Source organism: Pleurodeles waltl, chromosome 8 (genome assembly GCF_031143425.1).
Source record: "Pleurodeles waltl isolate 20211129_DDA chromosome 8, aPleWal1.hap1.20221129, whole genome shotgun sequence".
In the NCBI taxonomy this organism is placed as follows: domain Eukaryota; kingdom Metazoa; phylum Chordata; class Amphibia; order Caudata; family Salamandridae; genus Pleurodeles; species Pleurodeles waltl.
The window spans coordinates 1,539,665,170-1,539,692,122 of record NC_090447.1 but is presented as its reverse complement, the minus strand read 5'-3'; the positions used below and the strand labels follow the sequence as shown (position 1 = coordinate 1,539,692,122).

Here is a 26,953-nt window from a genome sequence, read left to right as displayed (position 1 = left end):
CCGGGCCCAGCTCCCCTCCTGCTGCATACACTGCCCCGGGCCCATCTCTCCCCCTGCTGCATACACAGCCCCGGGCCCATCTCTCTCCCTGCTGCATACACTGCCCCGGGCCCAGCTCTCCCCCTGCTGCATACACTGCCCCGGGCCCAGCTCTCCCCGCGCTGCATACACTGCCCCGTGCCCAGCTCTCTCCCTGCTGCATACACTGCCCCGGGCCCAGCTCTCCCCCTGCTGCATACACTGCCCCGGGCCCAGCTCTCCCCGCGCTGCATACACTGCCCCGGGCCCCGCTCTGCCCCTGCTGCATACACTGCCCGGTGCCCAGCTCTCCCCCTGCTGCATACACTACCCCGGGCCCAGCTCTCTCCCTGCTGCATACACTGCCCCGGGCCCAGCTCTCCCCCTCCTGCATACACTGCTCTCCCCCTGCTGCATACACTGCCCCGGGCCCTGCTCTCCCCCTGCTGCATACACTGCCCCGGTCCCAGCTCTTCCCCTGCTGCATATACTGCCCCGAGCCCAGCTCTCCCCGCGCTGCATACACTGCCCTGGGCCCAGCTCTCTCCCTGCTGCATACACTGCCCCGGGCCCTGCTCTCCCCCTGCTGCATACACTGCCCCGGGCCCTGCTCTCCCTGCTGCATACACTGCCCCGGGCCCAGCTCTCCCTGCTGCATACACTGCCCGGGGCCCAGCTCTCTCCCCCTGCTGCATACACTGCCCCGGGCCCAGCTCTCCCCCTGCTGCATACACTGCCCCGGGCCCAGCTCTCTCCCTGCTGCATACACTGCCCCGGGCCCAGCTCTCTCCCTGCTGCATACACTGCCCCGGGCCCTGCTCTCCCCCTGCTGCATACACTGCCCCGGGCCCTGCTCTCCCCCTGCTGCATACACTGCCCCGGGCCCTGCTCTCCCCCTGCTGCATACACTGCCCTGGGCCCTGCTCTCCCCCTGCTGCATACACTGCCCTGGGCCCTGCTCTCCCCCTGCTGCATACACTGCCCCGGGCCCAGCTCTCCCCCTGCTGCATACACTGCCCCGGGCCCAGCTCTCCCCCTGCTGCATACACTGCCCCGGGCCCAGCTCTCCCCCTGCTGCATACACTGCCCTGGGCCCAGCTCTCCCCGCGCTGCATACACTGCCCGGGACCCAGCTCTCCCCGCGCTGCACACACTGCCCCGGGCCCAGCTCTCCCCCTGCTGCATACGCTGCCCGGGGCCCAGCTCTCCCCCTGCTGCATACGCTGCCCGGGGCCCAGCTCTCTCCCTGCTGCATACGCTGCCCCGGGCCCAGCGCTCTCCCTGCTGCATACGCTGCCCCGGGCCCAGCTCTCAACGCGCTGCATACACTGCCCCCGGTCCGAGCTCTCCCCCTGCTACTTACGCTGCCCGGGCCCAGCTCTCCCCCTGCTGCATACACTGCCCCGGGCCCAGCTCCCCCACGCTGCTTCACTGCCCCGGGCCCAGCTCTCCCCCTGCTGCATACACTGCCCCGGGCCCAGCTCTCCCCGTGCTGCATACACTGCCCCGGGCCCAGCTCCCCCGCGCTGCTTCACTGCCCCGGGCCCAGCTCTCCCCCTGCTGCATACACTGCCCCCTGGCCCAGCTCTCTCCCTGCTGCATACACTGCCCCGGGCCCAGCTCTCTCCCTGCTGCATACACTGCCCGGGCCCAGCTCTCTCCCTGCTGCATACACTGCCCCGGGCCCAGCTCTCCCCCTGTTGCATACACTGCCCAGGGCCCAGCTCTCCCCCTGTTGCATACACTGCCCAGGGCCCAGCTCCCCCCCTGCTGCATACACTGCCCCGGGCCCAGCTCTTCCCCTGCTGCATACACTGCCCCGGGCCCAGCTCTTCCCCTGCTGCATACACTGCCCAGGGCCCAGCTCTCCCCCTGTTGCATACACTGCCCAGGGCCCAGCTCCCCCCCTGCTGCATACACTGCCCCGGGCCCAGCTCTTCCCCTGCTGCATACACTGCCCCGGGCCCAGCTCTCCCCCTGCTGCATACACTGCCCCGGGCCCAGCTCCCCCCCTGCTGCATACACTGCCCCGGGCCCAGCTCTCCCCCTGCTGCATACACTGCCCCGGGCCCAGCTCTCCCCCTGCTGCATACACTGCCCCGGGCCCAGCTCTCCCCCTGCTGCATACACTGCCCCGGGCCCAGCTCTCCCCCTGCTGCATACACTGCCCCGGGCCCAGCTCTCTCCCTGCTGCATACACTGCCCCGGGCCCTGCTCTCCCCCTGCTGCATACACTGCCCTGGGCCCTGCTCTCCCCCTGCTGCATACACTGCCCCGGGCCCAGCTCTCCCCCTGCTGCATACACTGCCCCGGGCCCAGCTCTCCCCCTGCTGCATACACTGCCCAGGGCCCAGCTCACCCCCTGCTGCATACACTGCCCCGGGCCCACCTCTCCCCGTGCTGCATACACTGCCCCGGGCCCAGCTCTCCCCCTGCTGCATACACTGCCCCGGGCTCAGCTCTCTCCCTGCTGCATACACTTCCCCGGGCCCTGCTCTCCCCCTGCTGCATACACTGCCCCGGGCCCAGCTCTCCCCCTGCTGCATACACTGCCCCGGGCCCAGCTCTCCCCCTGCTGCATACACTGCCCCGGGCCCAGCTCCCCCGCGCTGCTTCACTGCCCCGGGCCCTGCTCTCCCCCTGCTGCATACACTGCCCTGGGCCTTGCTCTCCCCCTGCTGCATACACTGCCCCGGGCCCAGCTCTCCCCCTGCTGCATACACTGCCCCGGGCCCAGCTCTCCCCCTGCTGCATACACTGCCCCGGGCCCAGCTCTCTCCCTGCTGCATACACTGCCCTGGGCCCAGCTCTCCCCGCGCTGCATACACTGCCCAGCTCTCCCCGCGCTGCACACACTGCCCCGGCCCCAGCTCTCCGCGCTCCATACACTGCCCCAGGCCCAGCTCTCCCCCTGCTGCATACACTGCCCGGGGCCCAGCTCTCTCCCTGCTGCATACGCTTCACCGGGCCCAGCTCTCAACGCGCTGCATACACTGCCCCCGGTCCCATCTCTCCCCCTGCTACTTACGCTGCCCGGGCCCAGCTCTCCCCCTGCTGCATACACTGCCCCGGGCCCAGCTCCCCCCGCGCTGCTTCACTGCCCCGGGCCCAGCTCTCCCCCTGCTGCATACACTGCCCCGGGCCCAGCTCTCCCCCTGCTGCATACACTGCCCCGGGCCCAGCTCCCCCCCTGCTGCATACACTGCCCCGGGCCCAGCTCTCCCCCTGCTGCATACACTGCCCAGGGCCCAGCTCCCCCCCTGCTGCATACACTGCCCCGGGCCCAGCTCTCCCCCTGCTGCATACACTGCCCCGGTCCCAGCTCTCCCCCTGCTGCATACACTACCCCGGGCCCAGCTCTCTCCCTGCTGCATACACTGGCCCGGGCCCAGCTCTCCCCCTCCTGCATACACTGCCCGGGCCCTGCTCTCCCCCTGCTGCATACACTGCCCCGGGCCCAGCTCTCCCCCTGCTGCATACACTGCCCGGGCCCAGCTCCCCCCCCGGCTGCATACACTGCCCCGGACCCAGCTCTCCCCGCGCTGCATACACTGCCCTGGGTCCAGCGCTCCCCCTCCTGCATCCACTGCCCCAGACCCAGCTCTCCCCGCGCTGCATACACTGCCCTGGGTCCAGCGCTCCCCCTCCTGCATCCACTGCCCCAGGCCCAGCTTTCCCCCTGCTGCATACACTGCCCAGGGCCCAGCTCCCCCCCTGCTGCATACACTGCCCCGGGCCCAGCTCTCCCCCTGCTGCATACACTGCCCCGGGCCCAGCTCTCCCCCTGCTGCATACACTGCCCCGGGCCCAGCTCTCCCCGCTGCATACACTGCCCCGGGCCCAGCTCTCCCCCGCTGCATACACTGCCCCGGGCCCAGCTCTCCCCCGCTGCATACACTGCCCCGGGCCCAGCTCTCCCCCCGCTGCTTCACTGCCCCGGGCCCAGCTCCCCCCACGCTGCTTCACTGCCCCGGGCCCAGCTCTTCCCCTGCTGCATACACTGCCCCGGGCCCAGCTCTTCCCCTGCTGCATACACTGCCTCGGGCCCAGCTCCCCCCCTGCTGCATACACTGCCCCGGGCCCAGCTCTCCCCCTGCTGCATACACTGCCCCGGGCCCAGCTCTCCCCCTGCTGCATACACTGCCCCGGGCCCAGCTCTCCCCCTGCTGCATACCCTGCCCCGGGCCCAGCTCTCCCCCTGCTGCATACACTGCCCCGGGCCCAGCTCTCCCCCTGCTGCATACACTGCCCCGGGCCCACCTCTCCCCGTGCTGCATACACTGCCCCGGGCCCAGCTCTCCCCCTGCTGCATACACTGCCCCGGGCTCAGCTCTCTCCCTGCTGCATACACTTCCCCGGGCCCTGCTCTCCCCCTGCTGCATACACTGCCCCGGGCCCAGCTCTCCCCCTGCTGCATACACTGCCCCGGGCCCAGCTCTCCCCCTGCTGCATACACTGCCCCGGGCCCAGCTCTCTCCCTGCTGCATACACTGCCCGGGCCCAGCTCTCCCCGCGCTGCATACACTGCCCAGCTCTCCCCGCGCTGCACACACTGCCACGGGCCCAGCTCTCCCCCTGCTGCATACACTGCCCCGGGCCCAGCTCCCCCGCGCTGCTTCACTGCCCCGGGCCCTGCTCTCCCCCTGCTGCATACACTGCCCTGGGCCCTGCTCTCCCCCTGCTGCATACACTGCCCCGGGCCCAGCTCTCCCCCTGCTGCATACACTGCCCCGGGCCCAGCTCTCCCCCTGCTGCATACACTGCCCCGGGCCCAGCTCTCTCCCTGCTGCATACACTGCCCTGGGCCCAGCTCTCCCCGCGCTGCATACACTGCCCAGCTCTCCCCGCGCTGCACACACTGCCACGGGCCCAGCTCTCCGCGCTCCATACACTGCCCCAGGCCCAGCTCTCCCACTGCTGCATACACTGCCCGGGGCCCAGCTCTCTCCCTGTGGCATACGCTTCACCGGGCCCAGCTCTCAACGCGCTGCATACACTGCCCCCGGTCCCATCTCTCCCCCTGCTACTTACGCTGCCCGGGCCCAGCTCTCCCCCTGCTGCATACACTGCCCCGGGCCCAGCTCCCCCCGCGCTGCTTCACTGCCCCGGGCCCAGCTCTCCCCCGCGCTGCTTCACTGCCCCGGGCCCAGCTCTCCCCCTGCTGCATACACTGCCCCGGGCCCAGCTCCCCCACTGCTGCATACACTGCCCCGGGCCCAGCTCTCCCCCTGCTGCATACACTGCCCAGGGCCCAGCTCCCCCCCTGCTGCATACACTGCCCCGGGCCCAGCTCTCCCCCTGCTGCATACACTTCCCCGGGCCCAGCTCTCTCCCTGCTGCATACACTGCCCCGGGCCCAGCTCTCCCCCTCCTGCATACACTGCCCGGGCCCTGCTCTCCCCCTGCTGCATACACTGCCCCGGGCCCAGCTCTCCCCCTGCTGCATACACTGCCCCTGGCCCAGCTCTCCCCCTGCTGCATACACTGCCCCGGGCCCAGCTCTCCCCCTCCTGCATACACTGCCCGGGCCCTGCTCTCCCCCTGCTGCATACACTGCCCCGGGCCCAGCTCTCCCCCTGCTGCATACACTGCCCGGGCCCAGCTCCCCCCCCTGCTGCATACACTGCCCCGGACCCAGCTCTCCCCGCGCTGCATACACTGCCCTGGGTCCAGCGCTCCCCCTCCTGCATCCACTGCCCCAGACCCAGCTCTTCCCCTGCTGCATATACTGCCCCGGGCCCAGCTCTCTCCCTGCTGCATACACTGCCCTGGGCCCAGCTCTCCCCGCGCTGCATACACTGCCCAGCTCTCCCCGCGCTGCACACACTGCCCTGGGCCCAGCTCTCCCCGCGCTGCATACACTGCCCAGCTCTGCCCGCGCTGCACACACTGCCCTGGGCCCAGCTCTCCCCTCGCTGCATACACTGCCCAGCTCTCCCCGCGCTGCACACTCTTCCCCGGGCCCTGCTCTCCCCTGCTGCATACACTGCCCCGGGCCCAGCTCTCTCCCTGCTGCATACACTGCCCCGGGCCCAGCTCTCCCCCTGCTGCATACACTGCCCCGGGCCCAGCTCTCCCCGTGCTGCTTCACTGCGCTGGCTCCTACCTTCTTGAATTTTTTTTCCTGTTTTTTTTTGTGTGCCTTTTTTCTTGCTTTTCCCTCATTTTCCCTGCTTTCACTTTGGTTTGTCCCCATTTTTGGCACAGCCCCCCTCCGCAACTCTGGACCATCAGAAGGGCCCTTAAGACCTCACTGTTCGCATGAGCCTTCAGTGCCTGCAAGCGCCTGGATACCCGTTCGGGGATTCGCGGCACTTCACTGATCCCACAGCGCCAGAGACCAAAGAGCGATGCAGGTCTGTCACTGGCCAGGCGCGTCAGCCACAGGACCAGGCTCCAGATGGGGGCAGGACCGGGGCAGTGCTTTGTGTTTATGGCCATCAGAGACAGGAAGTGATCAAGAGAGATACATCTGAGGGGGGTTAGACTGCTGAAGATAATGTCCGGTGTCACAGCTCTCATCCAGATGAGACCCACCCCAGGCCACATCATCCCACAAGATGAACCATCTTTCAGAGTGAGATGACCATGGGACGTTCTGAATGCTCTGCACTGGTCCTAGACTGAAGGGTTCAGCAGTGTGGCACTGACGTCTGGTTGAAATATCTTAGTTCTCCATTGGGTGGTCTCTACTGGGCTCCAATCCAGCACAGGATGAGGGGCGGGCTCCGGTCCTGACACTGATGTGACAGCGGGAGAGAGACCATTGAGGGAGCCAGGAAGGACCTGTGATGGCCCTGGAAGGAACCCCGGAAGGAGACCATTGAGGGAGCCTGAAGGACCGGCGATGGCCCTGGAAGGAGCCACTGTGGGAGATCATTGAAAGAGGCAGCACGGTCTGCGATGGCCCTGGAAGGAGCCTGTGAGGGAGACCATTGAGGGAGCCTGAAGGGACCTGTGAGGTCCCTGGAATGAGCCACTGAAGGATCCCATTGAGGGAGCCTGGAAGGACCTGTGATGGCCCTGGAAAGAGCCACTCAGAGAGACCATTGAGGGAGCCTGTGATGGCCCTGGAAGGAGCCACTGAGGAAGCCTGGAAGGACCTGTGAGGGCCCTGGAAGGAGCCACTGATGGAGACCATTGAGGGAGCCTGAAGGGACCTGTGAGGTCCCTGGAATGAGCCACTGAGGGAGACCATTGAGGGAGCCTGAAGGGACCTGTGAGGTCCCTGGAATGAGCCACTGAGGGAGACCATTGAGGGAGCCTAGGTGGACCTGAGATGGCCATGGAAGGGCCCTGTGAGGGCCCTGGAAAGAGCCACTGAGGATGTCTTGTCTTCCGGAGACTTGATCATTCTTGTTGCGGGTTGAATACGTTGTTTTCATAGAACACAGAATACAAGGAAAGGGAGACTTCAGGAGCCAAGGTCAGGGTCCGTTGCCTTTTCCAAGAGTTGGGATGTGCTGCTCTGACCTCCTCTGAGTCTTCACTGAAAAACAAAATCATGGAAACACTTTCTAAGAACCCAAATAACTGAAAAGCCATTTATTCGAAAAACAAATGTTGTCAATCCTGATACCGCTGGCGTTTTGATGAATCGATGCCCTAGCCCACTGTTTCTACCCCCGACCTTTGACACCAGATTCTGTAAATATCTGTCTGTGCACCAGTGTCCGTCAATCTCCGGCTTCTAAGCACTTGTCCATGTGAGAGCCAATGCTGCCCCTGGAGCCAGGTTTGTGTTTTATAAGGAATCCCCAAAATAAATAACAGTAAGAACAAGCATTTGCAAGGCAATGGGTCTCACATTTGCTTGAGTTAGAGCTATTGGCGTTGTAAATTCATAACTGGACTTTTCTTGCCACCTAAATGGGTCAACCCTGCCTCATAATTTTGTCTTTTCCTGCCGTATAATTGCAGTGGCCCTGCATACAACTAAAGCACTTCCAAGTACCTTCTTCTGTCTATCTGCAGCCAAAAATGAAAATGTTGCAGTTTAGCATCCTAGTTTAAATCTGCCATGCTAATTCCAATAGAATACCCCTTTCGGAACCCCACTGTCAGAGTTCCTGACTGGCCAACGCAATTCCCCAAAAAGACACTAGAGAGCCACAGAGGAGAAATTAACTAGAAGGGCCACCCAAACATATCAAGAGTGTTCAGTCATAGTGTAATAAGGATGTTAAGTTGGCCTGAATCATGGTCATAATGGTAATAAGGAGAGATTATTAAAACATATACAATTATTCATATAAACCTTTATCAGAAATAAACTTTTGGCATTAGACTGTAATGCTCCAAACAGCCCTCAAGAGAGAACCATTAAAAAAATGTCACTTGTAAGAAACATGGTCATGTAACCATACTGTTGGCCCCTAGAGGGCATAACCCCAAGAAAAATCAGGAGAAGGTGATGCAGTGTAACCACCTACCTAGCCCCTAGAGGGTGTTTTTACAGTAACAGGCCTAATGCAATGATATTACAAATAAGGCCTTTAAAACACAACCTCTCCCAGCTGTAAAACAAATGTTCTAGTCATGAAAAGCTTAAAAGACACTGAATGGTGGGATGGGTTATTATTTTGAGGGCCCCACTAACCTAGTGTGGGGACTCAGAGACAATATAGACAGAGCCTTTTGAAGGCGGTCCCATTGTCATAGGACCACCACAGGTTGAGTTTTGAGCAAAAATGTTTTTTGAAAGTAATGCCCTGCAAAGCATTATGGGGCGAGTTTTGTGCCACAAATACTATAGTATGTTGACTGCAATGTTCAAAACAGCCTCAGAGAACACTACAATAAAAATAGCATTTGGAAGAAACATGTCCTGTACCCATACTGTCAGCCCCTAGAGAGCATAACCACATGAAAAAGAAATGAGAAAAAATAATTCAGTATAACTATATATTAAGCCCCTAGAGGGTGTTGTGCACTACATACTTTCAAAACTAGCAGGCCTATTACAATGATATTACAACAAGGCCCAGGAAACGTAAATTCTCCCAGCTGTAAAAGAAAAGTGGCAGCCATAAGAGAACTTAAAAAGATAATGAATGGTGGAGGGGTTATTATTTTGGAGTCCCCACTAACATACTGTGGGGACCTAGAGATGATGTAGACAGACAGAACATGTTGTGATAAATGTTTTGGTGGTCGTCCCACTGTCTCCCATTGTCTTAGGATCACCACAGGCTAAGTTATGAGCAAAAATGTTTTTTTAAAAGTAATGCCCTGCAAAGTATTATGGGGCAAGTTTCTGTGCCACGAATACTTTAGTATGTTGATGTAGGAGGCTGGCCTGGCTTGTAGTGGGTACCAAGGGGTACTTACACTCTGTACCAGGTCCAGTTATCCCTTATTAGTGTAGAAGAGGTGTTTCTAGCAGCTTAGGCTGATAGAAGGTAGCTATAGCAGAGCAGCTTAGGCTGAACTAGGAGACATGCAAAGCTCCTACTATACCACTGGTGTCATATGCACAATATCATAAGAAAACACAATACACAGATATACTAAAAATAAAGGTACTTTATTTTTATGACAATATGCTAAAAGTATCTCAGTGAGTACCCTCAGTATGAGGATGCCAAATATACACAAGATATATGTACACAATACCAAAAATATGCAGTAATAGCAAAAGGAAATAATGCAAGCAATGTATAGATACAGTGAATTGCAATAGGAGCACATAGGTATAGGGGCAACACAAACCATATACTCCAAAAGTGGAATGTGAACCACGAATGGACCCCAAACCTATGTGAGCTTGTAGAGGGTCGCTGGGGCTGTAAGAAAACAGTGGTGGTTAGAAAAATAGCCCACCCCAAGACCCTAAAAAGTAGGTGTAAAGTGCACCTATATTCCCCCCAAGAGCACGGAAGTCGTGATAGGGGAATTCTGCAGGGAAGACCAACACCAGCAATGCAAACAAAGTGGATTTCTGGATGAGAGTACCTGTGGAACAAGGGGACCAAGTCCAAGAGTCGCGACAAAGTCGAGAGTGGGCAGATGCCCAGGAAATGCCAGCTGAGGGTGCAAAGAAGCTGCCACCGGATGGTAGAAGCTGTGGATTCTGCAAGAACGAAGAGGGCTAGAAACTTCCCCTTTTGGAGGATGGATGTCACACGTCGTGAAGAAGCTTGCAGAGGTGTTCCCACGCAGAAAGACCGCAAACAAGCCTTGCTAGCTGCAAGGGTCGCGGTTAGGGTTTTTGGATGCTGCTGTGGCCCAGGAGGGACCAGGATGTCGCCACTTGGATGAGGAGACAGAGGGGGCGCCCAGTAAGTCAGGGAGCCCTCACAGAAGCAGGCAGCACCCGCAGAAGTACCGGAACAGGCACTTGGAAGAGGAGTGAACCGGAGCTCACCCGAAGACACAAAAGGGAGTCCCATGACGCCGAAGGATAACTCAGGAGATTGTGCACTGCAGGTTAGAGTATCGGGGACCCAGGCTTGGCTGTGCACGAAGGAAATCCTGGAAGAGTGCACAGGAGCCGGAGCAGCTGCAAATCACACGGTACCCAGCAATGCAGTCTGGCGTGGGGAGGCAAGGACTTACCTCTACCAAACTTGGACTGAATAGTCACTGGACTGTGGGAGTCACTTGGACAGAGTTGCTGAGTTCCAGGGACCACGCTCGTCATGCTGAGAGGGGACGCAGAGGACCGGTGATGCAGTCTTTTGTTGCCTGCGGTTGCAGGGGGAAGATTCCGTCGTCCCACAGGAGATTTCTTCAGAGCTCCTGGTGCAGAAAGGAGGCAGGCTACCCCCAGAGTATGCACCACCAGGAAACAGGTGAGAAAGTGGCAGGATCAGCGATACAAGGTTGCAGTAGTCATCTTTGCTACTTTGTTGCGGTTTTACAGGCGTCCTGATCAGTCAGCGGTCGATCCTTTGGCAGAAGGTGAAGAGAGAGATGCAGAGGAACTCTGATGAGCTCTTGCATTCGTTATCTAAAGAATTCCCCAAAGCAGAGACCCTAAATAGCCAGAAAAGGAGGTTGGCTACCTAGGAAGGAGGATAGGCTAGCAACACAGGTAAGAGCCTATCAGAAGGAGTCTCTGACGTCACCTGCTGGCACTGGCCACTCAGAGCAGTCCAGTGTGCCAGCAGCACCTCTGTTTCCAAGATGGCAGAGGTCTGGAGCACACTGGAGGAGCTCTGGGCACCTCCCCTGGGAGGTGCAGGTCAGGGGAGTGGTCACTCCCCTTTCTTTTGTCCAGTTTCGCGCCAGAGCAGGGCTGGGGGATCCCTGAACCAGTGTAGACTGGCTTATGCAGAGATGGGCACCATCTGTGCCCATCAAAGCATTTCCAGAAGCTGGGGGAGGCTACTCCTCCCCAGGGCAAAACACAAACGCTGTGGGATAGCGTAACTGGATGGACGGAATGCGGAACTAATCAAACATTCAACCCCAGTCACAGATCTGGGTTTAATCCATCCATTATTTTGCTCACCATGCCACCCCAGTTTGAACCCAGCCATATGCAAATCAGTCTTGACCCTGTTCCTCATGGGAACAGTCCAGCCCGAACTGCCAGGCCAGGTTCTCCCTGGACCGGAAACAAGCATCCTGGGACCGGTTTCGGGGTTTCACCCCTCATCAGCCAGGCTAGCTTGAATCCAGTGGCACATTGAGCCCGGGACCCACGTCTGGGCATACCCGGCGCACTTAGGGCGGCAAAAGCAAAGCAAAACACAAACGCTGTGGGATAGAGTAACTGGATGGACGGAATGCGGAACCAATCAAACATTCACCCCCAGTCACAGATCTGGGTTTAATCCATCCATTATTTTGCTCACCATGCCACCCCAGTTTGAACCCAGCCATATGCAAATCAGTCTTGACCCTGTTCCTCATGGGAACAGTCCAGCCCGAACTGCCAGGCCAGGTTCTCCCTGGACCGGAAACAAGCATCCTGGGACCGGTTTCGGGGTTTCACCCCTCATCAGCCAGGCTAGCTTGAATCCAGTGGCACATTGAGCCCGGGACCCACGTCTGGGCATACCCGGCGCACTTAGGGCGGCAAAAGCAAAGCAAAACACAAACGCTGTGGGATAGAGTAACTGGATGGACGGAATGCGGAACCAATCAAACATTCACCCCCAGTCACAGATCTGGGTTTAATCCATCCATTATTTTGCTCACCATGCCACCCCAGTTTGAACCCAGCCATATGCAAATCAGTCTTGACCCTGTTCCTCATGGGAACAGTCCAGCCCGAACTGCCAGGCCAGGTTCTCCCTGGACCGGAAACAAGCATCCTGGGACCGGTTTCGGGGTGTCACCCCTCATCAGCCAGGCTAGCTTGAATCCAGTGGCACAGTGAGCCCGGGACCCACGTCTGGGCATACCCGGCGCACTTAGGGCGGCAAAAGCAAAGCAAAACACAAACGCTGTGGGATAGCGTAACTGGATGGACGGAATGCGGAAACAATCAAACATTCACCCCCAGTCACAGATCTGGGTTTAATCCATCCATTATTTTGCTCACCATGCCACCCCAGTTTGAACCCAGCCATATGCAAATCAGTCTTGACCCTGTTCCTCATGGGAACAGTCCAGCCCGAACTGCCAGGCCAGGTTCTCCCTGGACCGGAAACAAGCATCCTGGGACCGGTTTCGGGGTTTCACCCCTCATCAGCCAGGCTAGCTTGAATCCAGTGGCACAGTGAGCCCGGGACCCACGTCTGGGCATACCCGGCGCACTTAGGGCGGCAAAAGCAAAGCAAAAGCTGTGGGATAGCGTAACTGGATGGACGGAATGCGGAACCAATCAAACATTCACCCCCAGTCACAGATCTGGGTTTAATCCATCCATTATTTTGCTCACCATGCCACCCCAGTTTGAACCCAGCCATATGCAAATCAGTCTTGACCCTGTTCCTCATGGGAACAGTCCAGCCCGAACTGCCAGGCCAGGTTCTCCCTGGACCGGAAACAAGCATCCTGGGACCGGTTTCGGGGTTTCACCCCTCATCAGCCAGGCTAGCTTGAATCCAGTGGCACATTGAGCCCGGGACCCACGTCTGGGCATACCCGGCGCACTTAGGGCGGCAAAAGCAAAGCAAAACACAAACGCTGTGGGATAGAGTAACTGGATGGACGGAATGCGGAACCAATCAAACATTCACCCCCAGTCACAGATCTGGGTTTAATCCATCCATTATTTTGCTCACCATGCCACCCCAGTTTGAACCCAGCCATATGCAAATCAGTCTTGACCCTGTTCCTCATGGTAACAGTCCAGCCCGAACTGCCAGGCCAGGTTCTCCCTGGACCGGAAACAAGCATCCTGGGACCGGTTTCGGGGTGTCACCCCTCATCAGCCAGGCTAGCTTGAATCCAGTGGCACAGTGAGCCCGGGACCCACGTCTGGGCATACCCGGCGCACTTAGGGCGGCAAAAGCAAAGCAAAACACAAACGCTGTGGGATAGCGTAACTGGATGGACGGAATGCGGAAACAATCAAACATTCACCCCCAGTCACAGATCTGGGTTTAATCCATCCATTATTTTGCTCACCATGCCACCCCAGTTTGAACCCAGCCATATGCAAATCAGTCTTGACCCTGTTCCTCATGGGAACAGTCCAGCCCGAACTGCCAGGCCAGGTTCTCCCTGGACCGGAAACAAGCATCCTGGGACCGGTTTCGGGGTTTCACCCCTCATCAGCCAGGCTAGCTTGAATCCAGTGGCACAGTGAGCCCGGGACCCACGTCTGGGCATACCCGGCGCACTTAGGGCGGCAAAAGCAAAGCAAAAGCTGTGGGATAGCGTAACTGGATGGACGGAATGCGGAACCAATCAAACATTCACCCCCAGTCACAGATCTGGGTTTAATCCATCCATTATTTTGCTCACCATGCCACCCCAGTTTGAACCCAGCCATATGCAAATCAGTCTTGACCCTGTTCCTCATGGGAACAGTCCAGCCCGAACTGCCAGGCCAGGTTCTCCCTGGACCGGAAACAAGCATCCTGGGACCGGTTTCGGGGTTTCACCCCTCATCAGCCAGGCTAGCTTGAATCCAGTGGCACAGTGAGCCCGGGACCCACGTCTGGGCATACCCGGCGCACTTAGGGCGGCAAAAGCAAAGCAAAACACAAACGCTGTGGGATAGCGTAACTGGATGGACGGAATGCGGAACCAATCAAAACATTCACCCCCAGTCACAGATCTGGGTTTAATCCATCCATTATTTTGCTCACCATGCCACCCCAGTTTGAACCCAGCCATATGCAAATCAGTCTTGACCCTGTTCCTCATGGGAACAGTCCAGCCCGAACTGCCAGGCCAGGTTCTCCCTGGACCGGAAACAAGCATCCTGGGACCGGTTTCGGGGTTTCACCCTGTGTAAGAATTGTCAGAGCTCCCTATGGGTGGCAAAAGAAATGCTGCAGCCCATAGGGATCTCCTGGAACCCCAATACCCTGGGTACCTCAGTACTATATACTAGGGAATTATAAAGGTGTTCCAGTATGCCAATGTGAATTGGTGAAATTGGTCACTAGCCTGTTAGTGACAATTTAGAAAGCAGAGAGAGCATAACCACTGAGGTTCTGATTAGCAGAGCCTCAGTGAGACAGTTAGTCATCACACAGGGAACACATACAGGTCACACTTATGAGCACTGGGGCCCTGTCTGGCAGGGTCCCAGTGACACATACACTAAAACAACATATATACAGTGAAATATGGGGGTAACATGCCAGGCAAGATGGTACTTGCCTACAGTTGATATGACTGTAATGCTTAGAACAGCCTTTAGAGGAGTGGTTCCCAACCTGTGGTCCGGGGACCCCCAGGGTTCCACAAAGCTTCCTCAGGGGGTCAGCGACTGCATCGAAAATTAAATAATGACTCAGTAATGATTCAGTGGGGGCTCCCTGGATTTCAAGTAAGATTCAGTGGGGGTCCCCGGGCTCCAGTAATGATAAAGTGGGGTCCACAGAAGTCAAAAGGCTGGGAATCACTGCCCTAGAGGACACCACAATGAAAATAGCATTTGTAAGAAACATGGTCATGAAGCTATATAATTAGCCCCTAGAGAACATAACGACAGAAAAAGAATAGAACAATAAATAATGCAGTGTAACCATATATTTAGTCCTTAGAGAGCATAGTGCATTACACATTTTCAGGGGAAGCAGGCCTATAGCAATGATATTACAAGCTAGGCCCTTAAAACACAAGCTATTCCCAGCTGTAAAGCAAATTTCCCAACCATGAGAGCGCTTAAAAAGACACTGAATGGTGGGAAGGGTTGTTATTCTGTGGTCCCTGCCAGCCTAGTGTGGCGCGTTGTCATGAATGTTTTGAGGGTGGTCCCATTATCCTAGGACCACCGCAGGCTGAGTTATGAGCAAAAATGTTTTGTAAAAGTAATGCCTTGCAAAGCATTATCGGGCACGGAAAAAAATAGTTTGCCCACGCTGAATTATATTGCCAATCGTTCAATAATTCATGTAACCGGGGTAGTCTGCAAGGCGTGACAAAAAACAGCCTCAAGGAGGGATGAATGTGAATGACATTTACCAATGCCATTTAGTGATTTTTGAGAGGCAAACCCAGGAACGAATGAAAGTGGGCATGAGATGGGCGTGGTTAAAAGCCCACAATACTTACAACTGGTCAAAGCGCTTGCGCGCTCGACCTAAAAACAAGGAAGGGGCCTGGTGGTCTCTTGGCAGGATTTGTATATCTGGTCCTTCTGTTGCCCTACAGCTGCAGCACGGTAGCATCAACATCATGTCCCCCTTTCATTCCACTGGTGCATGGACTCCTGTATCTCCTCCCTGCGCTCCCTGCACTGCTTAATATGAGCTGGTGGTTTCCAGTGCTCTGCACCAGAACTTAGGGGATCATTATGAACACGGCGGAAAACTACGCTGTATTCATGCTGGCGGTCTTATCACAGCCTCCTTGAGACCCCGGAAACAGTGTTTCTGCCTGCCGGCCCAGCAGAATGCAGGGCCGGGACATTGCTGACGGCTCCACTTGGAGGCATAATCAATGCCGCTGTGCGGCGGGTGCAGGAGCACCCGTTGCGCAGATCACTGCCTGTAAATCGGGCAGTGACCTGCGCAACACGGCACTGCACGGGGTCCCCTTCACTACCCATGCCAAGTGCAGGAGCACCCAGAGCAACCCTTCTGCCAGCCTTTTGCCAAGGAAAGGCTGGAGGTACAAGGGTTCTTTATCCCGAGGACGGCGCTGTTTGCAGCGCTGCCCTGTTGGATAAAGTAATCCACCATCGTCAGGCTGCCTAGCGGCGGTAGCCTGGCGGTGGCGGAGGGCCGCCTGTGGTGGCCCTCCCTTCTTCAGAATATGGCGGTTCAGACCGCCATGCCGGTATTTTCCGCCACCGCCGGCATGGCGGTCTGAACCACCATGTTTGTAATGAGGGCCTTAATTGTCAACACCGGCAATTATGTCGGCCTGCCACATGGTGGCGCCGTTTATCTTATTTAGAGGTGAACACCACAACAGTTGTTTATCAATTCAATATATGTTAAAAATAACTAGTACCTACCCCCAAGCTACTCTTATAGCTTTGGGGCCCTGGATTGTCACACTTGTGGGGTGTGATGGTTGGTAGTTGTGCTGGTTCTGTCATTGGCAGCGCTGGCAAGGAGTTGTGCAAGCTGCAGTGGCCTCCTGGCGAGGGCCCTGGCGCCTATGTGTTTACAAATTAAGCTCTGGTGTACTGCTTGCTGTGGAGCAACAGAGTACCCAGAAAAATAACAATGCGCTCCACTTTGCACCACATGGCACTAAACATGAGAGCAGAGTAGATCCCGAGCGTTTCTGTACCGACCTGTGAGAATCGTTCCCCCTCCGAAATGGAAATAAATAGCACAAAATGTTCTTTTGCAGCTCAGCTTTAAAATACTTTGGCCAAACAGCTGCATCTTTACCAGAATTACCTTCTTTCTTCTCTGCCTTCTTATGTTCATGCCGATCCCTTCTTCAATGGTCTTTCCTTCCTTTTATTCTTCATTCATTTTTGCTTTATTTCTCTCTGCCATTCAATCATACATTCTCTCTTTCTACGTTTCATTCCTTCTTTGTCATTCTTTCTTTTCTACTTTATAGCAGTCTTACTTTCCTTCTGTCCACTTTTTTAATCTCTTCTTTCTGTCTTGAGTTCTTTGTATCCATTAGTCTTTCCTCCCATCGCACCTTCTTGCTACCTTTATGCCCTTCTTTATTTCGTTTGTTTCTTATTTCATTTTGTTTCCTCCTTTATTCTGTTTTCTTTCCTTCTTTATTTCATTTTCTTTCCTTCTTTATTTCATTTTCTTTCCTTCTTTATTCTGTTTTCTTTCCTTCTTTATTTCATTTTCTTTCCTTCTTTATGCTGTTTACTTTCCTTCTTTTTCATTTTCTTTCTTTCCTTCTTTATTTCATTTTCTTTCTTTCTTTATTTAGTTTTCTTTCCTTTGTTTCATTTTCTTTCCTTCTTTACTCTGTTTTCTTTCCTTCTTTATTTGATTTTCTTTCCTACTTTATTCTGTTTTCTTTCCTTTATTTCATTTTCTTTCCTTCTTTATTCTATTTTCTTTCATTCTTTATTTCATTTTCTCTTTGGTTCCTTCATCTCCTTGCTCGTTGTTTTTTTATTCTTCACTTACCTTCTTCCATCCTTCCCCCCTTCCTTTCCTTGTTTAATTATTTCTTTTTCTTCTTTCATTCCCCTCCCTTCCATTTTCCTTCGCCTCTCATTCCTCCTTTCTGATATTCTTTCACAATATTTCATTTTGTTTTCCTGCTTTCCTTCTTTCTTTCTTTCCTTCTAGTTTCCTTTTATAATTGTTGTTGATACTTCCTTTCCTTCTGCCCACCCTTCTTTGTTTTTCTTACTTTCTTTCCCTTTAGTTTTTATTAGTTTTGTATCTTTCTCCCTTTTTTTTCGCTGTCCTCTTTTCCACTGTCCTTTCATTCTTTGTCTGTGCCTTCTTTCAGCCGCGCTTCTTTTTTTTCCTAGCCAGTTTTCCTTCTCTGCAGTTTTTTTTTTCCCTTTTCTCTTTCTTGTTATCTCACTCCATTACTTTCTCTTTGTCATTGCCATAATTTATTCTTCTTTCTGTCATGTATTTTCCTCTTTGGCACCCCTTTGGTCAATCCCAAACCATTGCTGTGTATCTTCTGTCCTGTGATATTCTTTTGCTTAGGCTGTCATTCTGTGACCTACAAATCAAAGATTAGACAGTAATGGGCAATAAAGGCAATGCATCCTGTCCACTCTACCTGTACCCTCAGCCTGCCCGGTGGACTCTCTTCAGGTCACTAAGGGACAGAAAGAACATTCATCTGTTTCCAAGTCACTTTTCCCTCTGGCTATTACATTTGGCCCAGTATTCTCCAAGCAGAAAGTACTTTGAGTATCAGTGCAGGAGCCAGCTTGGTTACCTCAGTCAGGTACCATTTCTTTCATCTTAACCCTAAATATCCCAAGTTGCCCCCTTTCTCAAGAGGCCTCTGCTGTCAGTTGCACAGTGTCTCTTCCCCTCTGTCCAACACCTGTGACTTAGGCAGTGTAGATAATCTTGGTTATGGTTCCCCGTGGAATCCTAGCTTCTCTTTCAAGTACCTAAAATGTTCATGATTTACTACTCAAAGGTCTTCTAATTTACCACGCTTATCGCCCAACAACACAAGGTATGGTTTAAGTCTAATCATGCCTCAAACCTCTTTGGCCTCAACTGAAATCTTGTCAGTTAGGTCATCCTCAGAAACCCTACTTTAGTTTCTGTTTAATCTTTGCCATCACCCGTCAGATTACTGGATTTTGTTTTCTGGTGCCTCTCACTTGCCCCTTCTGTATCTCGTTAAGTGACTCTGATCTTCATAACTCTGACTCATTGAATTTATCCGCTCATATGTTGGTAAAACTTCATGATGCCAATGAATGGTCACCCTACTCACTCACCAAAAAGCCATCATCAAGGACTTCGGGCCTGATTTAGTTCCTGGCAGAAGGGAATACTCTGTAACAAACATGATGGCTATCCCGTCCACCGTATTATGATACAATTCTATCCTATAGGGATTGTAAAACGGCAGACCGCATATCTGTCTTGTTTGTGATGGAGTATTCCATCTGCCAAGATCTAAATCGGGCCTTTTGCCACAACTCTTCAGTGACCTGTGTCCATGTGAACATTGTTCTGAATGGTCTGCAGCCTTCTGGTGAGTTGTTCGTTGATCCGGACATAGAGCAGCCCTTGTAGTCCACCTTGCTCATCACCAGGGTGTGCATGATGTTAATGGGGTCTTTGGTTGACAGTCACCTTACCCCCTGTCCAAACAAGGACCGTCACTCTAGTCAGGGTAAAGGAGAATCACCCTCAGTTAACCCCTGCTCACCCCCTTGGTAGCTTGGCACGAGCAGGAAGACTTAACTTCAGAAGCAAGGTGTAATGTATTTGTACCAACACACACAGTAACTCAGTAAAAGCACTACAAAATGACACAATACAGGTTTAGAAAAATAGATAATACTTATCTAAACAAAACAAGACCAAAACGACAAAAATCCAACATACACAAGTCAAGTTATGAATTTAAAAGGCAAAAAAGTCTTAAATCCTTTAGAAAGCAGTGAGAACGTTGTTAGTGTACAAAAGTACCTGGGTAGCATCAAAATAATACTGCACGGGCGAGTGTGCTTCCGAAAAGGCCAGTGATGTGTCGATTTCCCGCTCGCAAGCGAGACCGTACTCTGTTCCTCCTTCGGTCGGGTCGGTGTTCGTTGTTTTTCCTCTCCCGCAATAAAGCGATTCGTTGATCCAGACAGGCACCTCAGATCCGGGCAGGCTTTGCGTTGTTTTTCCGCACCCAGCGATGTTGTGTTGAAAATCTGGTCGCACAGTAACATAAAACCGTGCTGCGTGGGGTTTGCGTCGTTATCAGCCTCCGCTAGCGGGTGTTCCGCATCATTTCGCCAGCTGCGTTGCGTCGATATTCCAGCTGCGATGCAGGTGGAGCGTTGATTTCAGCTGCAAAGCTGGCGGCGTGTCTTTTATCAGCCGTGTCACGGAAGGTGCGTCGAAAATTTCCCAGCACTGCGTCTGTGCATGGGTTTTCAGTCCTGGTCTGCCAGCTTCACCTTTCAAGGGCCCAGGAACTGGATAGGGCACCACTTGGCAGGACAGGAGTCTCAGCAGAGAGTCCAGGGGCTGGCAGGAGAAGTCTTTGATGGCCCTGAAACTTCAACAACAGAAGGCAAGCTCAGGTCAAGCCCATGGAGATTATTTACAAGCAGGAATGCACAACAAAGTCCAGTCTTTGTCCCCTTTTACCGGCAGAAGCAGCAACTGCAGGATAGCTCCACAAAGCACAGTCACAGACAGGGCAGCACTCCTCCTCAGCTCTTCTCCAGGCAGAGGTTCCTCTTGATTCCAGAAGTGACCTAATTTACAGGGGTTTGGGTGCTCTTCTTATAACCATTTCTGCCTTTGAAGTAGGCCTACTCCAAAGAGAAGTCTTTCTTGTTTGTGAAATCCTGCCTTGACCAGGCCAAGCCCCAGACACACACCAGGGGGTTGGAGAATGCATTGTGTGAGGGCAGGCACAGCCCTTCCAGGTGTAAGTGACCACTCCTCCCCTGCTCCCAGCACAGATGGCTCATCGGGAAATGCAGGCTACACCTCAGCTCCCATTGTGTCACTGTCTAGAGAGAGGTGCAAACAGCGCAACAGTCAAACCGACCCAGACAGGGAATCCACAAACAGGCAGAGTCACTGAATGGTTGAAGCAAGAAAATGCCTACTTTCTAAAAGTGCCATTTGCAAACACACAATCTAAAAAGATGTATTTTTAACTTGTGAGTTCAGAGACCCCAAACTCCACATGTCTATCTGTTCCCAAAGGGAATCTACACTTTAATCATATTTAAAGGCAGCCCCCCTATTAACCTATGAGAGAGATAGGCCTTGCAACAGTGTAAACCGAATTTGGCAGTATTTCACTGCCAAGACATATAAAACACATTAGTATATGTCCTACCTTAAACATGCACTGCACCCTGCCCATAGGGCTATCTAGGGCCTACCTTAGGGGTGTCTTACATGTAAGAAAAGGGAATGTTTAGGCCTGGCAAGTGGGCACACTTGCCAAGTCGAATTTGCAGTTTAAAACTGCACACACAGACACTGCAGTGGCAGGTATGAGCAATGTTTACAGGACTACTAATGTGGGTGGCACAACCAGTGCTGCAGGCCCACTAGTGGCATTTGATTTACAGGCCCTGGGCACCTCTAGTACACTGTACTAGGGACTTACTAGTAAATCAAACATGCCAATCATGGATAAACCAATCAACAATACAATTTACACGGAGAGCACATGCACTTTAGCACTGGTTAGCTGTAGTAAAGTGCCCAGAGTCCAAAAGCCAACAAAAACAGGTCAGAAAAAATAGGAGGAAGGAGACAAAAAGATTGGAGATGACCCTGCAAAAGGGAAAAACTCCAACAATGAACGTTTTCCGGGTGCTGATCGGGAGTCATTTGAAAACCTTTGTCAGCATCTACAGGGTTTCAAAGTATGAGGCAATGACAGCATTGACTTGGGCAGTCATGTGAAGTTTGCTGTTCATGATGATCCCGAGGTTGTTGGCATGCGTGCTGGGGATGGAAGGATGGAGTTTGAAAAGCGGAGGTAAGTGACATGTGGAAAGGGGATGAAGACGGTATCACAGGCACTGTATAATATTAGTGATACTGACAGAGTGTCTGGCCTGATTCTACCCCTGACTGCTTTTCTAAAACAACGTCATCTGATCAGCTCTAAAGTGGCAAAGGACTCCAGCAAAACATAGGATCAGCCTGTCCCATCTGTACCACAGAAGACGCTGCCATGGCACTGACACTACCCTAGACTTGATACCTTTCTTATGTTTTACCACCGCTGAGTAAGTTACCGTTAGCCTTTGGACTCGTATAGAAAGCCTGCGGGCCTGAGGAGCACGGAAACAGCCAGAGTATCACTCGCCCTCTTGTAGGCTGAAGCAAAGAGAGACAGGTTAGTAGCGATAGCTCCAGACCTGCCAAAGACCCTAACAGGGAGACCCATGTAGTTGGGGGAGGAGCTCACTTAGCCCTGAGAAACCAGCGTCCTCCAAAGTCACTTAGGCCCTCATTACAACCCTGGCGGTCGGTGTTAAAGCGGCGGTAATACCGCCAACAGGCCAGCAGTGAAAAAAATGGGATTTTGACCATGGAGGTTACCACCATCCAAGACAGCCACTTTAACACACCGACCGCCAGGGTGGTATCGGCCGCTAGGTTGGAGACCTCAGGCCTTCATTACAACTTCAGCGGTCTTTCTCAAAGACCGCCAAAGCTGCGGGTGCCAGTATACCTGGCGGTATATCTGGGTCCCTATTATGACTTTTCTGCTGGGCCAGCGGACGGTAACAGTGTTTCCGTCCACTGGCCCTGTGGAAAAGTCACATCAACATTGCAGCCAGCTCGTAGTAGAGCCAGCGGCAATGTTGATGTGCAGTGGGTGCAGTAGCACCCGTCGTGCATTTCACTACCCAAAATGCACGATGGGGCTGTGCCTGGGGGCCCCTGCACTGCCCATCCCAAGTGCATGGGCAATGCAGGGGTACCCAGGGGCACCTAAAGTCCCCCTTACTGTCAGCCTTTTCATGGCGGTGTTTACCGCCGTGGACAGGCTGGCGGTTGGGGACTCATATGCACTGCTGCCCTGGGGATTATGACTGCCAGACGGAAGCCTGGTGGTATAGTGGAGTGGCTGGCGGTATGGCCGTGACTATTGCGCCACGGTCATAATAGCTGGCAGAACACCGCCAGACTGTTGGCAGTGTTACCGCCAGCTTACCGCCAGCCGCCAGGGTCGTAATGAGGCCCTTCAGTCTCCAGCCCGCGGCTATCACAATCCCACCCTCGGGATTACGACCCGGCCTACCGCCATGGTTTTCCTGACAATCTTACTACCACGAAAACCATGATGGTAGGCACTATCAGTGCCAGGGAATCCCCTCCCTGGCACTGTTAGGGGTCTCCCCCGCCCCCCCTCCCCAGAGTCCTCCCCCACCTTCCCCCTCCCTCTCCTGCCCCGCACATGTACACACCCACACCCATATGCACACACACATACCCACCACCACCCACGCATGCACACATAAATATCCACACACCGCAACACACACCAACATACCTTGTCACACACATGCATTCACAACACACAACACTCACAATCACTCATTCACGCATGCATCCTATGAGACTCACACCAAGTGCACGCATACCAAAACATGCACAACCCTCCACATACACACAACATCCCCCACCCCCCTCTCCGGTCGGAGAACCCGACTTACCTGTGGGCTGGAGATGGTCCGCGGCGCTGCTGTCAGCAGCACCGTCTGCCAGCAAAACACCCCCAGGCTGTATCATTGGTCATGATACGGTTGGCGGTGTTTTGCTGGCGGAGCTGTGCTGAGTGCTGCCTTACCGCCGTCCACTGCCATGACCGTCGGCGGTGTTCCACCAGCATTCTGACAGAATACCGTTGGTGGTCATGGTACGCGTAGACGGCTGGTAGCCACGGCAGCGGTATGTTGGCGGTCGTCACCGTGGCGGTAGACGGTCAATACTGCCAATGTTGTAATGAGGGCCTTAGTCCTAAGAAGGCAATGATGTACTCACATCTCACGAGTATCCAATTACCTACAGAATAAGAAGTGAAATGGTGTTCTAGTGATAATTGGCACATTAGCAATTAATGTACAACCTAATACATCTATTATTTTATGAAAGGGCTTTGAGAATCATGTTTTGCATTTACTGCTGTCTTCGGAAATGTGGTGTAGCGAAGATGATGGGTCCCCCTGGATAATGTGAAAAGGGACCCCTTAGTCTTCCATATTTCACTGATATTTATTTACCTTATGCTGAATGGGACTCCCTGAAGGGTTCAGGACCTCCTGAAAGTCCTTGTGTCATTGGGAATCCATGTCCCGAGACGTATGACTCCTCTGTCCTTAAGAGTGGCTTTCAGCATAGAGGAGTCTCTCTGGCTTACAGCTTGAATGTGGCATTTTTATAGTGTGAGAGGGAATAAAAACGTGTTGCTAGTCTGTTCTTACTGCCAGGGTTTGCTAGGAAAGGTAGTGTGACCAAAATACAGTGTGAAGGCAGTAAGAACATAGCGTGCAAACTGCACACTTTAAGAGGATAATCTTAGGTGCTGGCAATCACCAAGGCCACGTTCTATTCCATTGTTTATCACCTGCTCTGCCGCTATAAACTGAGACCGGACACTTGTAAACCAGTTTTGGCCCTGCATCTATCGGAACAGTCCACCCCTGGACTTCCACGAGCTGAGCCTTTACTCAGAAGAGCATTCTTACTGAGAATTAGCCCATTGCACGCTTTGGCACATTGCAGATTTTTGTATACATTTTTTGTTGCATCGGAGAGGGCTGCAACTAGTTAAGTGAGGGGTTACACCTCCCAGTTAGGTTTTCAAACTGTTATTGAGTGTTTGATTTTCCAATAATTCTTTAGGCTACCACTCTTGATTTAGATAACTGCAGTTTATCTAAACAATGAGACAGTTCTTGCGTGAGTCTCCCTGTGATGCGGCGTGCTGTGTGAGTCTCACTTTTGTCATCTCGTCCACAGGTTCCCACGGTCCGTGTTCTACAATGTCTCTGATATGCCTGTCTGACTTTGAGGCCTACGCTAAGGACCACCTTCCCAAGGCCACTTGGGAATACTATGCGGCAGGAGCAGATGAGTGCTGCACCCGAGATGACAATCTCCTGGCATTTAAGAGGTACGGAGCAGGCTGTGGGAAGGAGAGTTGGGCAGGTAAGGGGGGTGTATTCAGAGAGCTCCTCACTCCTGGGCCACTGTCTCTCTCCTTGTCCTATGTAGAATCAAGCATATGGCGGAGCTTATGTTGTGCCCATTGCAGTACCTTGTTCTTGTACACAGATATCATCATATAAATTCTGAAGACATTATTGTTTAAGCTCAGGTTTGGCATGTCAGGAATCATCATGTTGTTGCCTGTAGAGCGTGCTAGTGGATAAAGTGTTTTTAGTTGCCTGAATCCCATCTTTGTTTTTTATTGAAGTGTGCAGGCTGAGAACAGTTATTGTAACCAAATTGGACTTTAGCTGCCAGTCATTAGCTTGGAGTTTGTTTCAAACATCCTTCGTAACCTGAGTATGAGACGGAAGATCCTCCATGAAGGGTTGTTCCTGTCAAATTCAATCTTCCCCTAGTCTTGATCAGAGCGAGCCTATTTCTGAGATGATCTGGCAATCTGGTGGCACAATACCTCCCATGTGAATTTTCAGGAATCTATTCAAATGTTGCCATTGTGGGGTGTCCATTGAATAGGTAGTTACTTTTTCTTCTGAGGTCAGCTGACCTTATAGGCACCAAATTTCCAGATGTTGTTTAACAAGCAATTGGGTCCTATGCACTGGATGAGAATCCATTTTTTATAGCATGTCTCGTCCTGTAGCTGGCATAGTGGCTTCTTCATATTATCTTCTATTTGAATAATTATTTTGTTCCCTCCTTTACCCACCTCCTTATTAGGGGTGTGCAAAATTTGAGTAATTTGCCTTTGCATAATGATTTGAAATTTTGGAAAAATTATGCTTAGTCATGCAAAAAGTTAAATTGACATTTTGCGCTGTATTTTAATGCAAAATGCATCCTTGTGTTCACTATAGATGCGAGGATTCATTTTGTGTTAACAAATATAGGAAAAAAGCACCACAAAAAATAGATGCTCGCACTCTGTGGTTTGTGTTGTTGCCATTTGTTTGCAGTAAGTTTTTACAGCAAATATTGCATTTGTGATAAATGTTTAACCTTGAACGACACATAATTCCATGATGTGGTGTGATATCGTAAGTCCGGAATTGTGCGTACCAAGAGTATTGTGAAATGTCTGAAAATTACAATAATTTTGCCTGCGTAACACAAATTCTATGCCACCCTAATAATTATGTTATTTTTTTCCTGAGATTTTGCAAAGCTGTGCTTTCATGGTTAGTGGTCTTCTTGTATTTCTTGAAAGCTGTGTCTAGGTTCTCTGTTGTTGCTGCTTGAAAGAGGTCAGAAGAACTGCCCACAGGCAGTGTGGCTTCTTACAAATTTGGGTCTGACTTTCTGCCATGGTTAGGGTGGGCATGCATTATGCCCATAAATGGGGAGGAAGAACCCTCATCGCATTTTTTCATGGTTGTTCTGTACATTTTTATAGCAGAGTGCAGCTTGAGGGTGTGATTGGATGTATTGTCTAAAGCGCTTTATGATGTGGCATGCCGAGTGCAGTGGTACCCACATAGAGATGCAGTGTGCGCGGGAAGTGGGTCTGGGCACTAGACTGCGCTTTGTAATGTGAGTGTGGAGGAGGAGGGAGTTGAGGATTACCAGCACAGACATCACTACAGTGAATACCTGATGGTACCTTGAACAATCCCCTGCATCTGTCGGAGTCCTGTCTCATTCATTGATGTGTGTGAGGTGTAGTCTCTGCTTGCTTGAAGCATCTGGTGTCTGTGACCCACACCTGGCACTTTCTACCACACTGCACCATGACTGTTTGAGATCTCTTTGAGGATGTGGTATTAATCCCAGGAGACCTGTGGTTACGAGTGAGCTCTGTACAAGCATTTCCGCAGTCACGCATGACTGCTCAGTGTCCGTGTGTGACATCCAAGCCAAGATAAAGCTGTGCGGACCCTCCACAGGCTGCCCTGTGTATAGGTGCCTCTGGCGGAAGGGCAGGGAACCACTGGAAGGACGTGTGCCTCAGACTCTGACAGGCCCGGTGTGTCTGAAGGGAGTGTGTTGGACAAGGTGACACAGGCAACAGCAAACCAAACATATCTTACTCGCGGATTAGGCACAACAGGTAAGTAGCAATGCAC

At 53.2% G+C, this 26,953-nt stretch overlaps 1 protein-coding gene across 4 annotated transcripts in view; it reads left to right on the top strand.

Annotated features, from left to right (window-relative positions):
* Positions 1-26,953, top strand: part of HAO2 (hydroxyacid oxidase 2) — a 257,628-nt gene that overhangs the window by 167,358 nt on the left and 63,317 nt on the right. For all 4 annotated transcript variants that reach the window (XM_069203001.1, XM_069202999.1, XM_069202998.1 and 1 more), the window contains one exon: positions 24,681-24,834. In XM_069203001.1, coding sequence (XP_069059102.1) covers positions 24,704-24,834 — 131 coding nt within the window. In that variant the 5' untranslated portion in view covers positions 24,681-24,703. The remainder of the gene's footprint in view (positions 1-24,680; positions 24,835-26,953) is intronic.